Below are 23,044 nucleotides of genomic sequence, written 5' to 3' on the forward strand. Positions count from 1 at the left end.
AAATTAAGGAAACGTCATGATGAATTTGAACAAAACCAAGTTATTGCATAAATTTCTCCTCATTCCAAGATTTATAAAGTATCATTTTATGTCTGCTTCGTCATTTCAGCCACTTGTTTTTATAGGCTTTTTATAAGGCCTGACCCTACCAATCCTATTTGCCCACACACGGTCCAAGCAGAAAAATCATAATGAAACACATCTTGCCATTTTAAACACAGGGCTTTATTCTCGATGCATTCAGAAAATATAAGCTAGACACAAATACTTTGGACAACAGGACGTAGGCCACCTGTTACTGGATAGGTCAGCATTACCATTATTCTGTCTTATAAGCACAACATGGCAGTAGCTAGTAATATTAATACTAAAGAATAATTCTTCACACTTATATGATGTGAGTTTTTGAAGTTCTTTCATATATGGGTTTTGTTGTCATTTTGTTCTTTTTGCTTTTTCCAAATTGACTGAAGTTAAATTGAAGCACACTAAGCTGCGTGTTTTCAGATGATTAATTAAAACTGTAGAAGCTTTGCAACCATACAGGTCCCTTTACCACAACCAATCCGCTAGCATTTATGTCATAGTTGTCATATATTTATATCTACATAAACTGAGAACCCCACTAAACAGTGTTATAATTTTGGCTTTCAGCTGTCTTACATATTTTAAAGAATTCAAGATGAAAATTGGTCACGTTTTCCTGGTCACTTTTTTTTTTTTTTTTTTTACATGTCTAGTAATTTAAGGTTTTGTCCTGGACCTCATGAACGCTATGCTGTATAGACTCTGAAGAATGCTGATGTTTATGTTTTAGGATGCAGTCAACCCAGTTAGGTTTGGACTGAAAGTTCTGTCTCCCCTTTCATGAGTGGTGGTTCAGTTCTCTAGTTTGGGTCTGTTTCACACATGTGTAGCTTAGAGATGAGCCTGAGAATTCTATGGGTTCACTCACAGAATTAGAAAACCCCCTTTTCCGATTCTCTCGGCTCTAGCTTTCTTCCTTTATTCTCCCATGACCAGGAGCTCCTTTTCTGATCTCTCTGACCAGGAAGATGGGAGTTTCTGTCAGAGTGTTAGTATGTACCACCTCCACAGCTCCTTGCCTCTGTCTTGCTCTGAAGACAATACTGCCAGGAAAACAACCAGGACATTCATCCCTGATGTCTCTCCTCCAAGTGTTGGCTTTCCATCACAACTTGAGTTTCTTTACTTTTCAAAAGTCTCAGGTAGTTGTTCTTTTGTATTTTGACAAGTTCTTTTTTTTGATCAGCAGGAGAGAGATTTTATAGTATGCATATGCCACCATGCTGAATCTGGAACTTGTCATTTATTCTTTTAGTGATTTTTTTTAAATATTAATCCTATGGTATCAATGTGAGAAAAACCAGAACTAAAGCCAAGATCTCTTCACCAGGGTCCGAGTGAACCATGTTGCTTCTCCTAATAATCTTAGGGAACATTTGCAGTCAAGTTTTACTTCTCTCCAAACTCTGTTGTCATTCTAGTGAGTGTCCTTTAAGATCTTTTGTTTTAATGTAGTCATGCAGCTCTCCTAGAGCCAAGCATGTTTGTTCACACCCAAAAGAGCATGATATGTGTGGCAGTTTAATTATAAACACCATATGAGAACATCCTTGCCAAGTCTGCATCAAAATTGGCCACTAAACTGAGCAGTCACATAGGGTTTTTTGTGTGCAGGGCTTTTTGTGTTTTGTTTTATTTTTAACTTATACTGTTGCCTTTTATTGAGCCTCTTCTGTAAGCCAGGACTGTACTATATCACTTCATCTAAACCTCAAACCGACTGTGAGATGGTATTCTTCCATTTTTGCTTAGAGATGGAAGCTCTAAGAGGTTAAGGAACATCCTGAAGACCCTCCAGCTAATTAAGTACTAGAGCTGAAACACAGGTCTTTCTGACTTCAAAGGCCCTGCACTTAACTCCTTTGTTACCCTGGCCTCCTGCATCACAGTTTTTTGCTTAGCAGCTATCAAGGGACAATCAGGTTGTGGCTCTTTATTAAATATGTGTTATGTTTTTTCTTCTTTTTTTTTTAGGAGCTCAGTGATGCCCTTGGAATCAGTATTGCTGGAGGAAAAGGAAGTCCCTTAGGAGATATCCCAATATTTATTGCCATGATTCAGGCCAGCGGTGTGGCTGCACGTACACAGAAGCTTAAAGTAAACAAAAGGGGAATGGTGAAGTGCTAACAGCATGTGGTGGGGTGGGAAAGGAAGTTGCAGCCGTGGGCACTTTGTTTAAAGTTAGAATTCCAACAGCCATCAGAGACCCATGCTGAGGGCAAAATGCGTTGGAGAAAGTTTATACCTGAAATTCATTAGGTCCCTGGGCATATAAAAATATTATTGTTTGTATCAAAGCTTCTCAAAAGAAGAAATTGCAGCTCATTTTGCAAAGGCTCCCATACTGTTTTTTTTTTTTTTTAGCAGCTCATTCCACCCAAAATTGATTTTCACCTGAGAGATTTTACCTTAGAATCTTCCTTCAACCAAAAGAATCAACATTCTTATGATTTTCCTCCATTGCCCATTAATCTTAACCTAGGTAGAAAAATAAAGCAGAAAATATTTCGCTTCCTCATTAGAGCTTTAGTGAACAGTTAATTTGTACATCCTATTATTACTGGCGAATGGATGTATGAAACACCACCATTACCAAAATACAAAAGTGGCCTGCCGTGCCTTGTAATAATCAAATCTGACCCCCTTCTTGTTTCTCTGATTGGTCTGTATTTGGGGAAAGCCATAAAAATTCCTCCTGCTTCTGGAACATGCATACACAGTAGAAACACAGACTCTTCACAATAGTGACAAATGGGAAATATGACTTCCAAAGAATTTTAAGCATTCTTCTCAAATTTAATTTTTCTTAATGATAGTGATTTTCTACCACTTTTGTACTTCCAGGTTGGAGATCGAATTGTCAGCATTAATGGGCAACCTTTGGATGGGCTGTCTCACGCGGACGTGGTTAATCTGCTGAAGAACGCCTACGGGCGCATTATCCTGCAGGTACTGCGATCAATGGAACTCGCAGCTGCGCGGGGCAGATAAGTGGCGTGCAAAAAAGATTGAGCGTCACTGGCAGTAGGCATCACCGCCCAGCAGGATGCTTGCTGATGTGAATTATGAAGGTTGAAAGCAAGAAATTATTATTTTTATTCAGAAATTCTTTAATGCCACCCATACAGGCAGTGAGCATGATTATATGAAAGCATAACAAGGGGAGAAAAATTACTCTCTGCTTCACATGATAAATCAACAAGGCTTTTAGCTTCCAGTGTTCTTTTGTAAATCAGAATTTGTAAGGAATAGGAAATGATTTCTTTTCTTATGCCCAAAAACTGTTACTGAACTGCCCAAGTGCTGTTTCTTCCACTCCCTTTAAAAGAAGGGAGAAATATAATGCTGTTTTTCCTATTGCATAAGTGATTGCCAACCCTGTTAAACTCTCACTGCATAGTAGTCATCGACTAGGGCAGACAATTATTTATCAGCCGTGGTCCCCAAGAGTATTGTCCAGAGGCACAGAGAAATATACCAGGAAGTAAAAATAATGTGTGCCGTTGATTACCCCTCATTATACTTTCAGCATTTCAGATGTCTCTGAGATTGATACCGTGTAGTGAGAGGCAGCATCTTCTTCAGAGGTGGTGTTAAATGGTTTATAGGTAAAAAGACTAAAACCCCCCCGTTAAGTACCTTAGAGAGAGGGCTAGCCAGCTCCTCGGATCATTCTAGCCTTAGGATAATAAGTTTGAATTAAAAAAAAAAAACGTTACTTTTGGGAGAACCAATTTGTGGTGCTTATTTCTCACATCTCAATTGTCTAAGTGCCAAAACAGACGTTAAAAAGGTAAATGGCTTTCAGCACGTATGAAGGGAATCAAAAATACTATTAGTAGTTTCAAGAGAGTTTGCGATTCACAATATATTATTCAATGATTTGAGTCCCCAAGTTTCTGCTGAGCACAAACCAAAACACTATGTGAACTGGCTTTGGAGTCAGCTTCCCCACTCCTACTTGTCCTCACTTTCTGTGGAAACTTACACGGTTACCTCACATTCCTCTCCCTCTGCCCTCATCAGAGCCTGCAAATCCTTCACTTTTTCTTGTTCGCTGTGTTTCCTTTCTTTTCGAGTTAGACTGACCCCTAGAGGCCCTAGGGGCAACTATTCAACCTCCCAGCCATGGGCGGTTAAGTTATAATTGTAAGAGGAAATTATTTCAAATGATAACTAGGGCAAGACGAAAAAGTTCCCTTAGCAAAATCTGGTATTATTGATATTTTCATACACCAGTATAGTGTTTTCAACTCCACCTTCTTCACAAAGAAATGAGAAGACACAATGTAAAATATTAGCTATTAAAAAGTACCTTAGATGAAAATGAACTCATGCTCTTCAATGTAGAATTAACACTTCATTCAGCCTTATTGCCACTATGAACATACTTTTGAAGGAGTTCTTTATTTTTCTTATTTCCGTATGTATTTTAAGAAGAAAATGATATTTGGTTTCAGAATGTTCTCTTGCATTAATCACATTAGTTGGTGTTATTTTTTTTTAATATGTTATTAAAAGCTTAATAGAATCCTTTGGGATTTTGACGATCGCAATGTACAGTTATGGGTATGGAGCGTATGTGCTGCCAAAGGCTTTAGACACAAAGCCCAGGATACTCTTATGTCCTGCATCAGATGCCTTTCAGTTGCATAGTGTACTCACTTTAATTAAAACAATGTGCACGGAGTAGTACCAGCAATACAGTGATCACAGCTGACTTGTCACTAGGTAATTATTTTTATTATCAGGTGAGTCAGCCCATTGGCAGAGTAGTAGAGAAGGTCAGATAATTGTGTCTGATGATGTGGAAAAGACTTATTGTCAGTGTATCATGCGAAGCAGTCAGCAACTGCTGATTGCACAGGGAAGATTAAGGTGTGGGTCAGCAGACTGCAGGGTGGAGAAGGGGAAAAGGGTGGGAGAGACAGCCAGCACTCCTGGAAGCTTGTCCCCACAGTTTAAATTGCTGTCTCTAGGTGTAATAATGAGGTAGATATTTCTGCCCTTAAAGTCTGATGGTTTCTCATTCTGATTATAGATCGATCAGTGGAGATAGATTTGGCTATGAGGGGTCATTTTAAATGTTCCCAATTATATTTGCTTCTGTAGTTTGATAGTATGCCGGTTCAGCTCTTTTGCCTGTGGTATTACTATAAAATCTTTTTTGAACAAAATCAGGTAACCCAGCCTCTCTGCTAAAAAAAAAAAAAAAAATTAACTTTTTTTTTCAAGAATGTGAAAGATAAAAAGAGCATATAAAGGATTTTTATCACTAAAGGAACTTGCGAGGCTCATTCTGGGTACATTAAGAGATTTTCCAGACATTTTAGAGCATAGGAGAATGGGCAGATTTAACCAATCTAGGAAATTCAGGAGGAGGTTATTAGGAAAGAGAACATTATGTTTTGGGACACCTAGGGGCAGAAATGTCCAGCAGGCATGGGCAATGTACTGTTGCTGGTCGGGGGCTAGACTTTCGTGCTAGAAACAGAAGGGGTAAATAAAACCATCCAAAGTTTTTTAATGTTGGCATCTCCACTGCCTGACACAGTATACCTCAAAGATAATCAGTTGAATGAATAAATGAATGAAAACAGTGGAGACAAAGACAGAGGACAAAGGGTTGGAGTTAGCAGCAAGTAGGGAGGACAGAAGAGAGTCTGAAATCGGGGACACTGATTAAGGGTCTAGTAGTTGGAGAGGTCCTTCGAGGGCATTTTCCAGAGCACAAAAAACAAACAAACAAACCTGATGTAAGAGGGCCCAGCTGCTGGTTAGAAGAGAGAGACATGCCCTACTTATTAAGATAATATATAGAAAACAGTGACGTCTCTTGTAAACCTTAGATTGAAAATGAAAGAGAAAAAATAAGACGCCGGATTAATTCAGGAGATCCAACAAATAGGAGTTGCAAAAATAAAAACAAAAATAACAGAAATGACATAAATTCTGCTTAAGGTCCATTAATCAGCAAGCAGGAGAAATAAAACAAGATCGATACCTGTAGGCATTCTAAAATTTTCAAGGAGAAAAGTATAAGCTACTTACATAAGAGCAAGAGATTCAGATGACACCGGTTACTTGAGGATGTACTCCAGCAAAAGAGCTAAGACAGAAAGGGGAGCGAGCAAATCCAATGCTAAAGAACAGTGAAGTCCCAGATAGCTGTGTAGCAGGCACAGAGAACAACTTGTCCAAATTGGAGCAGGAGAGAAGAGGGTTCCAAGAGAGACGCCTCTGAATTAGAGAGAGAAAAAAGAGAAACAGATTATCTCATGTTTAACTGAATTAGAAGTTTGAGATCAGTTGGGAAGTTTGGAGCTGCATTAATGATAAGTGTATTAAAAATTAGACAAAATGAGATAATTATTAACTTTGGGGAAAATAAACTTCTACCAAAAAACAAGAAAGAAAGAAAGTGTAATCATAGTTTGATAGTTGGCTCAGGATGAGTAACATTTATATAAACATTCTAAGATGTTATAGTAAAACCAGTCCAACCAAGCATCATGATGATGCATGAAATATTAGTAGCATGGGGTTTGGGATGTGTTGGTGGAGAGGAAAATCTAAGAGTTAAATACTTATCTTCTATAATAGGACATGATCAGATAATATTTAGAACTGAAAAATCAAGAAACAGAAGTAAAAGCATGTTTTTTAGAAATATGGAAGCAAATACTAGAAGAAACAGCTAAAATGGTTGAGATTAATTACTTTAGGGAGTGAGAGTCAATTATGAGGGAGCAAGGAGTCAGGGGACTCTTCACTAAATACTGTAGAATCATTTTTATTTTTAAATTATACATGAATAAATTTGATTTTTTTAGGTTGAAATAAAAAACAAATTATTGGAAACTGTCAGAACTACAGAGGTATATTTAAAGAAACATAGGAAACAAGTAAAACTTAATATAAACGTTAAGTGAAAGAGTTTGGAAAATTAAATTTTCATCTCAGACTAAGGAGTCGATAGGTATCTTCAAGATAATAAATTTCAAAATAGGCTCATAAGCATATTATTTAGCTTATACCTATAGAATTGAAAAGAGAAAAGTTTAGCGAGTCTCTAGGGAGTGAGAGTGTTAAATTTTTAATCATGTACTACTGTTTAATTTTTTATCACATGCACAGAAAAAGAAATATCCTGAAAAAATAAAATGGAAAAGAACCAGGAGTCGAGGATACAATTCCTAGAAACTAAGGGAGAAAAGCATTTCAAGAATAGCGTACTTACCAGTGAGGCAGAAGTAAATGAAACTGCAGAAAAGTCACTACAAGTGGCAGATAAATCACTAGCAATATTTAATATAATTGAGTTCTTTCTTTTATAGTTGGTGTTAAATCAGTAGGGAGCAAGGGAGTAGTTGGGAGCAAAGGAGATAGAAAAGGTAAGGATGATGTTACCTCTAAAAAGAAATTTTGCATGGGAGGTTGAGTCTGATGGCTTCTCTTTTAGGATGCTTTTCTAAGAATGAATAATGAAAAGATTTTGATATTTGAGAGAGGTGCTTAAACTTTAGCATGCTCTAAAGTCACCTGGATAGCTCGTTAAACACAAATGCTGGGTCCCACCCCCAGAGCTTCTGATTCTGTAGGACTGGGGCGGGATCCAAGAATTTGCATTTATAACAAGCTCCCAGGTGTTGCTGATACTGCTAGTTCAGAGACCAACCCCAAGACCCCCTGGAGTAGTACATTATGTAGGGAGGAGTAAAGGTTTGCACATGTTTTTCAGTATGCCTGGACTACCCATCTCACCCAACCCTCGTTCCTTCTTTTTAAATCTTGAGAAATCCTTTGTTTAGAAATACTTTAACCAGAAATAGGGAGTCAGTCACCGCCCCAATCATAAATTTATTCAAAGTAGGGACAGTGTCTGTGCCTCCAGCCCAGGGCCTGGCCTGGAGCAGATGCCTAGTTACGTGTTGGTTACACTGAGTGGGTTGTTGGGCCGTGCTCATCAAATTGAGGGACATGAACTTATAAGAACAAATCAGCAGTTACCGATTTGGTCCAGAAAAATTCCAATGGAGGAGAAAGATGGATTCGGTTGGGAATTAAAAAGGTATGTGGTAGAATGTGCAAGCATCTAAAGGCACATGTGAGTATCATTAAGGGAATGGCTGTGAGTAGTTCTTAACCTTGGTTGCACAATAAAATTGCTGATTCCATTACCGGTTCCTGGGTCTCACCCCAGCAATTTAATTGGTCTGGGATGTGGTATGGACATCAAGATATTTTAAAGCTTCCCAGGTGATTTTAATGGGTAGCCAGGGGTAAGCTCTATGGGGTTCATGATGGATAGAAAGCTAAGTGATGCCAGGAAGGGAGTGATAAACTCCAGGAAGAAGACAGAGCTAAAGGTTTGAAAGCTGAAATGAGGACCCTGTGGAAATTCTGTAGGACAGGCAGGCATTAGTGTCATAGAAAGTTGTGCATTTTGAATCCTGTCACTTAAGTCTTCAGTTTCTGTAAATAAGGGTCATAGCTCAAGGTTGCTGTGAGAATTTGAGACGTAATGTTTAATAAAAACAGTGGATTGCAAATGGTAAGCATTAAGTAAGTGGTACTTTATTACTTTCACTATAATAACATAGACTCGGAGTCAGATGATGCTAAAATTCCTTTTACAATCCTGAAAGTGTAGTGGTTTTTCCAGGTGGCAGTTGAGGTGTGTGCCACTAGATGGTGATATGACTAGCAGTCACTTTGCCCCTTCTTATTTGACGTCAAATATTTGACACTTCCATATATTTTTTTAAAGACGCATTAAAATCAATATATTCTGATGTCACTAGAATCAGTGTCATGAGATTATAATAAAAACTTTAAGCATATGTGCTTTCTACTTCAGAAAGTTACACAAATGCCAGGCCTGGAACAAGGCACGCTTTTCTTGATCTTTAATGTGTCCCCATCTTAAGATGCCAGCTTCCTCAGGGATCACTCTCACTCAACAGCCTTCCTGTCTGTTTTCAGCATATCTGCACTATGGATCTAGGATCCAGGCTGAGTATGAGTGCTGAGTTTGTATTTCGTACTGCAAGATTTGGGTCCTAACAAATCTGAGGGCTAAGCTTACTCCTTTACAGGAGTAAAGCAAGGAGCTCAAGCTTTTGTTCGTTATACTATTATACTTACCTGGAAAATATATTGATTTCTCAATTCTCCGAAACACAATCCCCCCCCAATACCCTACCCCACCTCAACCCTGTTTTTTATGGAAAAGTACTCGTCTAGGGTTTGTGCAATAAATACCTTTGCTTTATTAGTCAGTTAGAAGGTTTACTAAACATGCATTGTTCTACTATAGAATATACAATTCTGATTGAATTTAGTTTTGCTTTTAATCTAAATTATTAAATATCACAAGGAGGTTACAACATTCCTGGCTGGAAACCCACCCTTCCCTTTGGGGTGTACTATCTTATCTCTTTATCCCCTAAATTCCACAGGGCTGCAGCCTTCCTTAGCGGGCCTGTCTCCTTCTAAAATGTACTTTCAATTAATCTTACTTTTTCTCAAAAAAAAAAAAGAAAAAAAAAATGCCACAAGGAGCCAAGTCACAAAGAAAGCATATCAGAATAAATACCTTTGTACAGTAAAGCAGTCTGAGGAGACAAAATTTAAGAAGGAAATTTTGGAGGGAGGACACAGAGCGAGGGGGAATTACACTGAGAGGAGGAAACATTTTGAGTGGGAAACATGCTTATTGGTTCTTCCTCTTCCACTAATTCAAAGGTCTCCACATGCCCCTGAGGTTCAGAGGGTAAGGCTTCTTCCCCATCTTTCATTTCACAAGTCTCCCCGCCTTAAGTGGAGTGACTTCATCCTTCTCTTTTGTTTCACAAGCCACCCTCTCCTCAGGTGAAGGGATTTCCTCCCCGTCTTCCTTCAGGTTAGTGGCCTCACTCTCCTTAGGTAGGCACTTATTAAATGTTTGATCATAAGTTTGAGGAGGATGTGAGGAAACAAAGTACTTTCGTTAAATGCCTGGTGAGAGTTTAAACTTGTGCAACCACTTGGCAACTTAGATCTATTCAACTTAATATGTGCATACCCGTCACCCAGCAGTTTCATATCTAGTTTCATACCTTAAAGAACCCCTCTCAAGATGTCAGTAGAAGCTCTATGTGCAATAACAAGGAGAAACATAAACTTAAAGGACCTACAGGTTTTGAACTAGGTTAATGGTTTTGAAAGGTGAGTGGGAAGCAGAAGAGACATCTGCCACATCTCCAGGTCCCCAGGTATGAAGGATGAGAGGAAAGATTGCTGACCCACGTAATGTAAAAAGCCAGACTATAGGCCGCCAATCTCTAGTTGGAGCTGGCCCTAGCTGGGTCCAAGGACTCCAGACACCCTGGCTCTAGAACCACACATTCGAGTTGCACAGACCTAATACCCCAATACCTCAAAGCCTCCCTGCCTTACCCAGGAATCCAGTCTTGCCCCACTCCTCTTTCCACTTTGAACGGCATGTGTTCACATCTGCCTCCCACGCTAAATGACATAAATCGCAGGCCTGTTTGTTGGAGGGCAGGGAACACATTTGCTTTCTCTTGGTTTCCTCTCCTCCCAACTCTATCCTCGAAACCTACCACAGAAGTTTATACCCAAGAATCAAGATTTATTTACCTTAAAAAAAAAAAAAAAAATGAATGTTTCATTAGCCTGTTTGCTTTCCCTCTTCAAAGCACACAGATAGACCTCTCCTAGGCTTACTTCCAAATTGTTCAGTCCCTGGTGTTGGGGGAAGAGCACTTCAGACGCAGGGCTGAGCCAGGACGCATAGACCACATCTTAAATTTGTATCCAGCTGAACACACACACCCTTCCGAGATCAGATTATCCACTTTCACAAGTCAGTCGGTGGGAAGACCAATCAACCCTGAGACCAAGATGGTTCATGCAAATGCCTTGGGGCTGTAAAGTCATCTGGGGGTGACAGGTTTCTGCTCTCTTTAACATCCTGTAAAAGACAAAGCTGTCAGTGAAAATCCTTTACATTTCCCATTCAGCCCCTTTGGTTCTACCTTCCTACAAAATAGCCGTGGGCCCGGATAGCTCCAAGGATCCTAGCCGTGTCTCTAGGATTTAATATTATCAGTGGTTGGGAGGACCTTTTAATTTCAGGGTTTGAGAGTAAGCAACAGTAAGCAAAACATTCCTCCTATGTTTTGGAGGAATGAGTGTTTTTCTGCAATATGGTGCTATGGAAGTGTTTTTATATTTTCTAGATAGATTTTTTTTTTAATTTAATTTATCAAAAAGAACTATGTCTTTGGTTTTATAATTTATATGGCTGATTTCATGGACTCTTAAAAGTATATTCTCTTTCTAAAAATTAAAAAGCTTTCTTGCTAGAACATCCATGAGTATATATCTCCCACATCCCAAATACACTCTTTGTAGTATTGGTGGTGTGGCATTTTCCATCCCATTGCCAAGCACACTTCGTGATGATCTTCTGCTCTATTTGCAACTGCTATCGGACTATCTTTTTACCCCTTTTCCTTCCCCACTTTATATCTAGACTGCCAAGTACCAAGTCTCTACCCTCACACTGGGCAATTTGCTTCATATCGCATAGGATTAAGAGCACAAGATTAGAGAGTGAAGTGGAATGGATTTGAATCCAGCCTTCACTCCTTAACTGACCTTAGAAAGTTACTTAACCTCTCTGCTCCAGGTTCTTCTGTCTGTAATATGGGAAAAATAATGGTACCCACCTCCGTAGGGACTCAAAAAAGAGTGCTTAGCATAAAGTAAGAGCTTCATTTATATTCAGTAGTCGTAGTGCTGTTATATATTGACTAAACGAGCTAGTAAAGAAAGGAACAGGTTACCATCAAATCTTGACTTTTGAAGGTACTCTAAATATATGTATATTACTGACTTTCTTCCTCATTCCCATAATGGATGGTCTGTTTTATAGTCGGCTGAACATATATGTCCAAATTCCTACCAAGTATAGAAATCTCCTTCCCCACATCCCAAATTGGTAGATTTTGAGTCTCTATTTGAATGCTTGCTTTGGTGGGTGCTCATGTGCCATTCCATTCTGTAACTGCCTTAATTATTAGATTTTTTTTTTCTCCTTAAAAAGACCTAAAACCAATCTTCTTGTAATCTGTATCAGTCTCACTCTGTTCTGTGGAAATGCAGAAAATTGAGTGCCATGATCCCGATTTTTTTTTTTTTAAGAAAAGTTTTAGATTTATTCATTCACTCCACCAATACTCATTAAACAATTGTTATATGCCAGGCATATTAATATTGAGAAGCAGCCCTTATCCCCATGATTCCTGCGATTGGGTGGGAAAGATAGTCACACAAATATGTATCGTCACAATGTGTGAGAAATACTTCAAGGGTGCTATGGAGAGGAAAACGGGAGAAATTAATTTAAACTTGAGTAGCCAAAGAAGGCTTGCATAAGGGAAGTGACTTTTAAGTTGATGCCAGGCCGACTGCTTTGGGGGAAAGGGGGACACTTACAGGCAGAGGGAGCTGGAATGTGGGGCGAAGGGAAAGGAAATAGATGGGATTAGATGATAGGCGAATGAGAGGACTTTTGTGTTATAATTAGGGAATCTGAATTTTATTCCAAGCACAAAGAGAGACCACTGAAAAGTTTTAAGCAGGGGAGTGCCCTTACTATTGTATATTTAAAATGATAACCAGCTATTGTGTGGAAGAGAGATTGGAAGACGATGAGTGGAAATTCCAGTTAAAAGGCAGCTGATGATGATGATGAATTGAATTAGGGTGGTCACCACAGAGATGGAAAATAAACAGATTTGAGAAATATTTTGGAGGTCAGCTCCAGAGGACTTGGTGGTAGATTACATACGGCAGGTGAGAGAGGGAGTTTTCAGGTTGATATTCAGAGAGTAAGCACCTGTACGGTTATCAGCCTAGCTTCCTTTCCAGCTGGACAATCACCAGCCAGCAATCAAGTATTTTCAATATTCCACCTGGTGGATTTCTAATTAGCAGCTGGAGAGGCCATCTACTAAGAGGAGGAAAGCTAGAGGGAAAATGAATTGAAAGGATTCGGTTGTTGAATCAAGAGTTTGGATTTGGTTGTGTTAATTTTAATAAGCCCTTGAGATATTAAAATGCAGATGTTAAGTTGGCAACTGGATATAATGACTAGGCTGGGAATTGTCAGCACGTTGTTGGCATTTAAAGCTATGGGAATGTATATTCTGTCACCTAGACCCTGAACATGCAAGTGGGAGGTAGGCCCAGAACTGAGCCACAGGGGGTGAGTAGAATAGCAAAGAGTTGGAAAAGTGGGCAGTAGGAGGAAGAAAGCCAGAGAATGAGGGTCATGGAAGTTTGGGCCAGGTGATGGGGATGCAAGCTGGAATGGAATGTGTTTATGAAGGTGGTGTAGGTTGAGAGTGGGTAAGATTACAAAGGTCACACACAAAGACAACTCCTTCGATACACTTGCTGTAGGGGAGAGTAAGAAGGGCTGGTGGTGAGTGGAGAGGCTCTTGTGGTCAGGGGGAATCTGTCATTTCCTCTCTCTGTTTTATCCTAAATATTCCCCCAATTTGTTCAGTTGTTTTCTATATGACAGTATTTCCAGAAGATTGTATAACTCACGCTTAGCAGTGTTTTCCCCCAATTCAAGATGCTCCATCCAGAATGTATTCTGATCCGGGGGGGGTGGGGCCGGGGCCAGGGCCAGAGCTGCTCTGTGGCTTTCCTTGTTCTAAATATTAACAGATGCAGCTAAGCTTACAGGTTTAGGCAGCCGTGCCCTCTGTTGGTTTATTCTGAAACTGCAATCAAATTGATCTTTGCACTACTGTCAAGCTAAGTCCTTTCACTCTGTACTTGTGCACTGAGTATTATAACGTAGAAGAACAGTTGATCAGAAGCAGAGGTAGCCCAGAAGCTCTTGAGAAAGAAGCTCTGATAACTCTAGGTAGAAGACAACTCCAGGCTAAGCAGACAAGGCCAACTTTTATGATTCCTATTTAACAAATGAAGTCGAAACTCAGGTACAGCATCATTTAAGTGGCAGAAACTGAACACCAGAACTCCATTCTGTGTCCTAGTATGGGCTGTCAGAACTATACCATATTTCTTCTGAGTGCTTTAGAATGATTTTTGCAGGATAGAAATATATAAAGTCAATGTTTAAATGTTATTCTGCTATACTTGGGACCATCTAAAAGGCAAATCATAGGGAGTCAGAGATATTTTTTCATTCTTTTTTTCATTCACCAACTATTAATTGAATAGCCGCTATATGCCGGACACTGTCCTTCATAACAGAGATACAGTAGTGAATAAAACAGATAAACTTCCTGCCCACACATTCTAATATGAAGTGACAGAGAATTAATAAGGTAAAATATACCCAGTGCGTTAGTAATGGTGGTAAGGAGGAAACAGAAAGCAGAGAAAGAAGACATGGAATGTTGGGACAAGGCGCTGGTGTGGAAATTTTAGTTGGAGTGACCAAGGAAGAGGACTCTAATGACCTGAGGGAAGTGAAGGAGCTAGCCACACAGATGCTGAATGTAGAGCATTTCAGGCAGAAGGCACAGCAGTTGCAAAGCACTGAGGTGGAGATGTCTCTGGCACATCAGAGGAACAGCAAGGAGGCCAGCCTGGCTGGAACCGAGTGAACGCAGAGAATGCTAGGAGAAGAGGGCGGAGACATAACTGGCAGATCTACATTTGACCTTGTAGTAAGGACTTCAGTGTGTGATCCCAGGGAATTGGGTTTCCTTTGGACGGTGTTAAGCAGAGGAGTGAAGTAATCTCTATTTTAGCAGGACCGTTCTAGCTGCCATACACTGAAAGGAAGAGGGGCAGAACCAGAGAGACCAGTGAGGAGGCTGTTGTAAAACTCCAGTCAAGAGATAATTCCGTAGAAAGACCAGTAGAATTTTACGAGGATCAAATATGGTTTATGAGAGAAAAAGTAGTCAAGGGTGACATTAAGACGTTTGCTGGAACTGCAAGAATTAAGTTGTAGTTACCTGAAATGAGGAAGGCTATGACAGCAATGGAGGTGGTGGGGGCTCAGTGTGGGACCTATCAGGTTTGAGATACCTACTGGACATCTTGTTGCTGATTGGATATTATGGATCTAAAGTTAAGGAAGAGGTGGTGCTGGAGATACAGATTCAGGAATTATCATTATACTATCATATAGATGGTATTGATGAGATCAGATGAGATGACTAAGAGGATACATTTAGATGGAAAAGATAAGAAGCTCAAGGACTGAGCCCTCTGATAGAGGATTTCAGGGATACGAAGGAATGGCCAGAAGGTAGAAGGGAAACTAGTAACGTGTGGTGTCATGGAAGCCAAATAAAGAAAATAGTTTAAGAGAGAATAATCCATGGTGTCAACTGCTTCAGAATAAGATGGGGACTGAGGACTGACCATCGGGTATAGTATGGTCTCTCTAATTCTGCCTTGACTTATAGTGGATTGTCTTGTTCTAACCTTTCCCCCAGGTCGTAGCAGATACCAATATAAACGCCATAGCAACTCAGCTTGAGAACCTGTCTACGGGCTACCACCTTGGTTCACCCACTGCTGAACACCATCCACAAGACGCAGAGTGAGTGTTCTAGACGCAAAGTGCCTATTCTGTGTATGGGCAAAGCTCAGTGAGACCTTTTCCAGGTTCTAGAGTGTGCTCTCTATGGGAGAGGAGGGGGAAGGTGCACGTTACCTTTTCTGATTCCTAGAGAATCTCCAAGAGAGCACCAGGGCTTTCTTATTTCTCACAAAGCTCCGTTTCACCATATGTATTCTCAGCAAACTGTTGTTACAGGGCCTGCACATCCTGCATCTGGTCACTTTGACATGGTGCCTGTGCCTCCTCCCCTAAGAAACCTTAGATTTACAGCCCAGGTGTACCCTGCTTTGCTATGCACAGAACCAGGCTTCCTTAGTTTTCTCAGTGAAATCTTATTGTTATACTTGCTGGCATCCTTTATTAAAATCAGTCATTGCAGTGAAAATTGCTCATTAAAACAGTGTTTCTCTAACTCGAATGTGCATAAGAATAATCTAAAGAGCATATTTAAAATTGCTAATTCCCCTGGCCCCATTCTCAGAGATTCTGAGTAGGTGGTCTACAGTGGATTCTCCTGCGTAATTTTGCTACCAATAGGCAGAGGATCCATGCTTTGTGAAATGGGCCTAAAGTTATACTTCTCAGTGCCGCCAGTGCCTAGTTGCACTAGGTGCTAGATGAGTGTTTGTTGACTGATCTGAATGGTTTATTGGTCGATCTGATGATCACAGCCATTTCCAACTTTTTCCTGGTAGTTCATCACCTTAAATGACACCTTTGAGTTCAGTTTTCTTGAGAAAACAATATTAAACTAAGTTCATTATACTATTTTCTCATTATAAGAGTAATAAATGCATGCTATGAAAATATAACAAATACATGAACGTATAACATTTTCAAGTTACGATGGCCCTTTCCCTAAAAAAAAAAAAAAAATCAGGACCCTTATAGGAAGAATAGTATACTGTTAGCATTTTTTGATGTGCCCATCTTTTTTACAGTTCCACAGCTGCACAGCTCCTGGCAGGTTGAGAACCACTAGCTTAAAAGAATTTAAGTCACCTATAATCCAACCACTGTTAACATTTGGAGATTTTTTTTTTTTAACTAGTCTTCTATATGAAAAATTAAAACTACTTGAAAATGTGAGATAAATGAATGCAAACTCCAGCTGATGTTGCCAGTTGGGAAGCAGAGCTGCATTCCTTCCTCTCCCCCTAAAAACAGCTCTCTAATTGTGAATAGGCACATTTACAAAGGCCTGTAATGATTTGGTGGCCTCCAAGGGCTAGCTCTAAAACAATGATTTTGGACATCTGAGTTCCCGTTTCAATATCCTTGGAAATGGAAGCAGTGTTTGAAAGAGGAAACATGCATCAAATTCATGTCTAGCTAGTGGGTCATTACGGAGGGTACTTACAAGGCCACAAAGTGATGAAAAGTAGAGCCTTATTCATGACGTCATTACCATTCAGCCGTAGGGGATAGTTCATCATTATTTCAGCAGATATTTACTGAGTGCCTCCCCAAGGCTAGACACTGTACAAGGGCTGAGTCCTGAGGACTCAAACTTAGAAACATAGGTTGAAGGCACTCAGGGAACTGCCAGAGAACTGGAAAAACAGACCCATAAATCCATGCTTTTAAAAGCATTGATAATATAAGAGAGCTACATTCAGTGAGATAGATAAGTAAGCACAGGGTCCTGTGAAACCATGGAAGAGGGATTTATCTCAATTAGGGAGTGTACTTGGTGGCACTAATGCTGAAGCTGAGTTTTAAAATAATTGAGCAAAGCAGGAGTGGCCTTCAAAACAATCAACAATTTATATAGCATACACATTCAGCGATTACTATGGCTGCCTGCTATAAGCAGCCAGTAAGCACATCAACAAATAACTGGTATCAGTGTGAACCAGCTAAAAATCAAGCCTAAAATAAGCCAGGTAAAATTGAGAAGGGGGAGAAGGAAGAATACTATAGTTAGGCAGAACAGCATATTCAGAGGTTGCTTATATCCCAGTTTTGCAAATTTTTCTAAATATGTAAATGGCTGAGTTTATGTCAGATGGCTCTGCCTCTCGGACATGCATGCCACCACAAAACAAGTGATGCTGCGAGTATACAAATATGAACCTACTACAGATAAGATGTCAGAGTTCTTTTCGGTTTTTACTCTTTGGACAACCACACCTGGGAATAAAAAACTGGTGCTAGTTAAGCTTAGATTTAATTACTTGAGCCCACATAGGTTATTTAATTTTTAGACATGTTGTTTCTGAGAGAGATGACTTCCACACTGGACGAAGCTCTGAAAATCTAAATAATACATTCGAAACAGATTGTTTTTATCCATTTTGCTTTACCTTGGTTTCTCTCTTCTCTCCTGGATTTCAGTTCTCATTTACGCAGTCATGATCCTGAATGAGTTTGTGACAGGCACAATGCATAGTGCTGGGAATACTCCAGTGACTAAGACTTAAGGGGTTCAAGGTCTGATAGAGGAGAAAGATGGTTAAGTAATCAAAGTACGATATAACAAGTGCCATAATGGAAATCTGGACCAAGTGCAAAGGGAGCACAGGAAAGGGTGCGGCTGACTCTCACAAGGGCATCAGGGAAACATCACATTGAAGGTGGCTCTTAAAGAATGAGTTTCTACTGTACATGGAAGTGGTAGAGCAGGTGTGCTAGGGTATCCAGGAAGGAAAGAGCGGCAGTTTACTGAGCTCTCGGGCTGCTGTCACCTGTTCTGGACAGAAGTCCACCTGCAGATTGGTGGTCTACACTAAGCTAAGGTAATACCCTACCTCTTTGTCTCCAGGCACATTCTTCAAGGATGTAAAGACAACTCCATTCAGCTTGAAAATAGTAAGCTTGAGAGTTAAAAACTAAGCATATAGAAGAGTACTTTAACAATTTCAGCATCATGACTTTATTTTTAAATTAAAAAAAAAAACAACTGGGTTTTATAAAAGAGAAACCCCAAAATCATCAAGAACATTGGTCATTAGCCCTGCATGATATGGGAAAATTTTTAAATGCTTCTAGATTGTTCTTTGAGAGTTTGATTTAATTAACTGACCTTAATAGTTTCGCAGTATGAAAGTCTCTCTCAAATCTGTGTTCTTCCATTAAAATGAAATTCCTTCTCAATATCTCTTCTTGAATTAAACAGCATGCATTGTGTTTTCAGAACACCTCCACCTAAGATTATTACTTTGGAGAAAGGCTCTGAAGGATTGGGGTTTAGTATTGTAGGGGGTTATGGAAGTCCCCATGGAGACCTGCCAATTTATGTCAAGACTATATTTGCAAAGGTATTTTTTTCCTTTTTACTGTTCTTTTTTTTTTTTTTTTAAATCAAACCTAGGCGAGATTTTTTTTTTTTTTTTAAGTGTTTTGCTTTATTCGGGGCTATACCTGGATGTATACATGTATGCTTATTTCATTTAATCTTATATAAAATTCCTACACCAGAGTAGTAAAAGACAAGTTCTTTTATAATAATGGAGTCACTAGAAGTATAGTTTTCTTTGGACCCTATTACAAAAGTAGCTGCTAACAGATTTTAAAGAGTATCTTCTTTCACTAGCACAATATAAGGAGCACTGCCACACTCTGTGCAGGCTGCCCTTGCAAATATTGCTTTGGGATAGATGATTTGGCTTTCTCTTTTAAAAGAAGATAACACACCAGAGGGCCAACATGGCATAAAGCTTTGTACAAGCTTGAGATCAGTGCTGCCTTAACGGCTGCCCATCAGGATGCTTTAGTTTAAGGTGATTTTTCTCCTACAATGCTCTGCAGGATCGGCCAGATAAATGAGACTAAGATTAGATAATAGTGTTTTTCAGGAATTAAGTATTCCAATGCATCCTACTTAATACATAGGTCATGGTGTGCATGCCTGTAGATTGCTCTTAGATAAGTTACTTTTAACTTCATTGGGATTTTTAAAGTCGGAGTTTAATTTTATTATAAAGTTTTGAAGATCTCTGAAAATATTTAGTATTAATATTACAATTTTATTCTCATTGGTTTTATCACAGTCATTTGTTTATTAATTGATTCGATTGCCTTTAGCTTTATTTTCCTAAAGAAACAAAGATCTTCAAAAGAAGAAATAAGATAGATACCTTCTCTTTCTAGAAGGCTATACTATACTTTAAATATAAGTCCACTTTTACCTGTGCAGATCTTATCACCTGTTAATTGAGCCTAACCATGGCCAGACCTAAGCCTTAAGTCATTAGGCATTTGCTTTCGAGACACGTTAGGCACCTGCAGATGTACCCACCTTTTTCCACGTATCTAAGATGCCTACTAAGAAAGCATGTTATTCCCAAACACACATCTGCTGACCTGGTGACAAACAAAACAGGAGTGAGGAGGCAGATTAGAAACATTCTGAATAACAATACTGCCCCAGTCTGATCACTTCCAAAGTAGATAAGCCACCTACAGACCCTCCTTTTCCTAAAACAGCATTATAAGTACTTGTGATGATTATTCTTTTAGGGCATTATTATAATTGTTTTTTAAAGAGCCAGCTATGTAGGTAAGGATAGTGGAAAGACTGCAAAGTTAGCCTCCACCTTTTAGCAAGTTGTGCCTGTGCCTCCGTAAAGCCCCTCCAGAATGTTGTAATCACCAGCTCACTTCCTAACTGTAAGTAAATCAGCTGTGGTCCAAAGAGAGGAATGGTCAGCTTCTAAGGCTTTTTGACCTGAGGCCCAGAGTTCAGCAGTCTATACCAACTGCGCCTGTCCACACATGCACATAGACTGGTGGGGCCAGAGCCAGGCACCTTTTGTCAGGTCACCAGAACATACAGCTGAAAGTGAAATGGCCATGCATTGCTGGTGGGTTGTTTTTGTTTTTGTTTTTTTAAAGAAACCACCATCAAATCACAGTGGGACAACAGTAGTGGGAATAATGAGTGGACTAACGCTCACACAAAATGCTCTTTTCAAAGGTCCCCATCGAAAGTGGTCATTTAGTAAGCACTTATGTAAGTAGTAATGTACTGGTAAATATCGAATATCTTTGGTATGTTTTAATTTTTAAGGAATAGACCTTTTATGTAAAGTGAAGCAAACCTGAAAATGAAAAGCTCTGAATTATAAAAAAGAAAAAGTTCTAAAGGCCTAGCTAATAGCCTACTTAGTTCATTCAACCCCAATAAAAGAATATTCCAATGCAAATAGTTACCACTATTTAGTTAGTTCCATAGAGGAGTTCACTATAATATTTCATTTGATGACTTTTTCTTTCTTTTTTTATTTGTTAGAGTGAACCAATATATCTAAATTTAAAAGTTTTCTGAAAAGAATCAATAAACCAAGAACTAGCAAAGGAGTTTGTTTTTTTTAATAGTAAAGTCTTTCTACAACAAATCTGACACTAAGCTAAACATTTCCCCATAGAAATTTTGAAGATCTAGAAACTATAGCTACATGCTTTCCATGGTTTTTTAATACTGAACATATATTCTTTAAAATGTTAGTCTTTTCAGGTTTCTGGATCTTAGATATCCACAGGGTGTGGGTTTTTATGTGACTTTTTTGGTGTCCTAAGCCTCGTTTAATAATTCTCTTGCTCAACTAAGAAATTAATTTGGCCCATCAAGGTCCTTTTTCCCCCTCTAGGAATATGAAGCATCACAGGCACTTTGGGTGTATAAGATTTGTGAGACTTAGTCAATCTGATAAAGAGGCTGTCAGGACCATCCATTTTCTTTCAGTTGTTTGGTTGGAAACTTCAAAATCAAAGCCAACTTCAATCCTCTCAGCAGCTGAATTTTACCATAAACCAACAAAAGTTAGGCCTAAAGACTTCAACAGCCCTGGAAATTTAGGGAGCAGTTTTTCAGAGCCTATGAAATATGAAAGCATAAGTTTGACCATCACCAGAGTATCATTTTGTTTTGCTATCACCATTATTGAGTAAATACCATGTAATCCTTAGAACAGGTGAAAGATAAATTAATAGATACCTATTTAACAGCACAGGGAAGGCTAAGTGACCAAGTTGAGATACATCAAGTGGGTAAAAGCCACATTTCTGAACCAGACGGAGGCCTGTCTGTGAACCAGTTTCTTCCTTCTCTGCTTAGTCCATAAATGCCACATTGATAATGTAGGAGAGGAGATACAGATCAGTGGTAATTATCAAGTAAGTACGACAAAACCTGAAATAGTGTACAAATCCTATAAAGTTGAAAAATCTTTTTTTGTATTACTGAAAATGAAAACTTGAAGGGCTTAACATGCCTTCTAAAAAAACAAATTACGCAGATATCTGAGGTTTACTGAAGCCCTTAAATCTTAGCATATAAAATTTAATAAAGTCAAGTTAGCCAAGTACTTCTGATTGTACTTATTAGAGTTGTTTATTCCTGTCTTTAGTGCAGTTAGCATACTTTCTTAAAAGAAAAAAAAAAGATTTGAATGAAGTTGCAACTTAATTTTTATATTTCCCCCCCACCTACCCTCCACCAGTATAGACCTGGTTTTGAATATTCTTTATCACACTTTTATACAGGAATTCCACCCTTTTCACAGTTTTGAGATTCTAGATAATTCACCCACCACCTCAGGACCTCCTTGCCATAGGTGGACATAGGTCTCTGGAGCATTAGTGCTTCTTCCAATTTTAGTATATGTGCTCCCGTAGCAAGCACACATCAGTGCTTCTTAGCTCAGCTTCTGAATGCGACAGTCAGGGTCTAGGTGCCTGTGGGCCTCAATTAATTTCCCCAGTAATTTGATATCATTTAGAAGACTCAAAGCACTAACTTTTCAAGGAATTTTCACAGTTACCCAGGCAGATGGAGAAAGCCTCCTATAAATTGTTTTCTAAGTCTTTTCTTTCCTTACCCATTCAAAATATTTCTAGAAACATGGAATTTTTAGATACTCAGTGTTAGTATGAAAAAAGCCAAGTTTCACTTGCTTTGTGCCATTTTGAGGAGCCATGCATGACTGGGTATGTAATGAAAGTAGTCATTTAGAAACCTATTTAGATATCAAAGATAAATAAAGTCGAAGCTTTTGAATATAATATTGCAGTATTTTAGAGATGTTACACTTTTGTGTATTTACATATAGAACAGCTTTATTGAGCTATAATTCACATACCATACAATTCACCCATTTAGAGGCTACACTTATTTTTGACAGATCCCCACAATGCTGATAGCTTAATAATGCAACAGGGAACCCTATGTGGCGGTGGTATTGACAATAAGACTATCACCAGATTTGGTTCTGCCTTTATTTGTGTATTACATATTCATGAATACGACATGATATGACATTCGAATTCCATTTAGCACTTAATTTTGAAATAAGGTCCTACTTGTGTTAAAAGAAATATGAATGT

The 23,044-nt window shown here is 39.0% G+C and overlaps 1 protein-coding gene across 5 annotated transcripts in view; it reads left to right on the forward strand.

Moving 5' to 3' along the window:
* Positions 1–23,044, forward strand: part of PATJ (PATJ, crumbs cell polarity complex component) — a 289,564-nt gene that overhangs the window by 263,734 nt on the left and 2,786 nt on the right. For 4 of the 5 annotated variants that reach the window (XM_015595195.2, XM_015595198.2, XM_015595196.2 and 1 more), the window contains 4 exons: positions 2,062–2,184; positions 2,932–3,036; positions 15,591–15,697; positions 18,855–18,978. In XM_015595195.2, coding sequence (XP_015450681.1) covers positions 2,062–2,184; positions 2,932–3,036; positions 15,591–15,697; positions 18,855–18,978 — 459 coding nt within the window. The remainder of the gene's footprint in view (positions 1–2,061; positions 2,185–2,931; positions 3,037–15,590; positions 15,698–18,854; positions 18,979–23,044) is intronic. The other variant, XM_006919265.3, reaches the window with a different exon arrangement.

The sequence above is a fragment of the Pteropus alecto genome, unplaced genomic scaffold (genome assembly GCF_000325575.1).
Source record: "Pteropus alecto unplaced genomic scaffold, ASM32557v1 scaffold25, whole genome shotgun sequence".
Taxonomy (NCBI): Eukaryota; Metazoa; Chordata; class Mammalia; order Chiroptera; family Pteropodidae; genus Pteropus; species Pteropus alecto.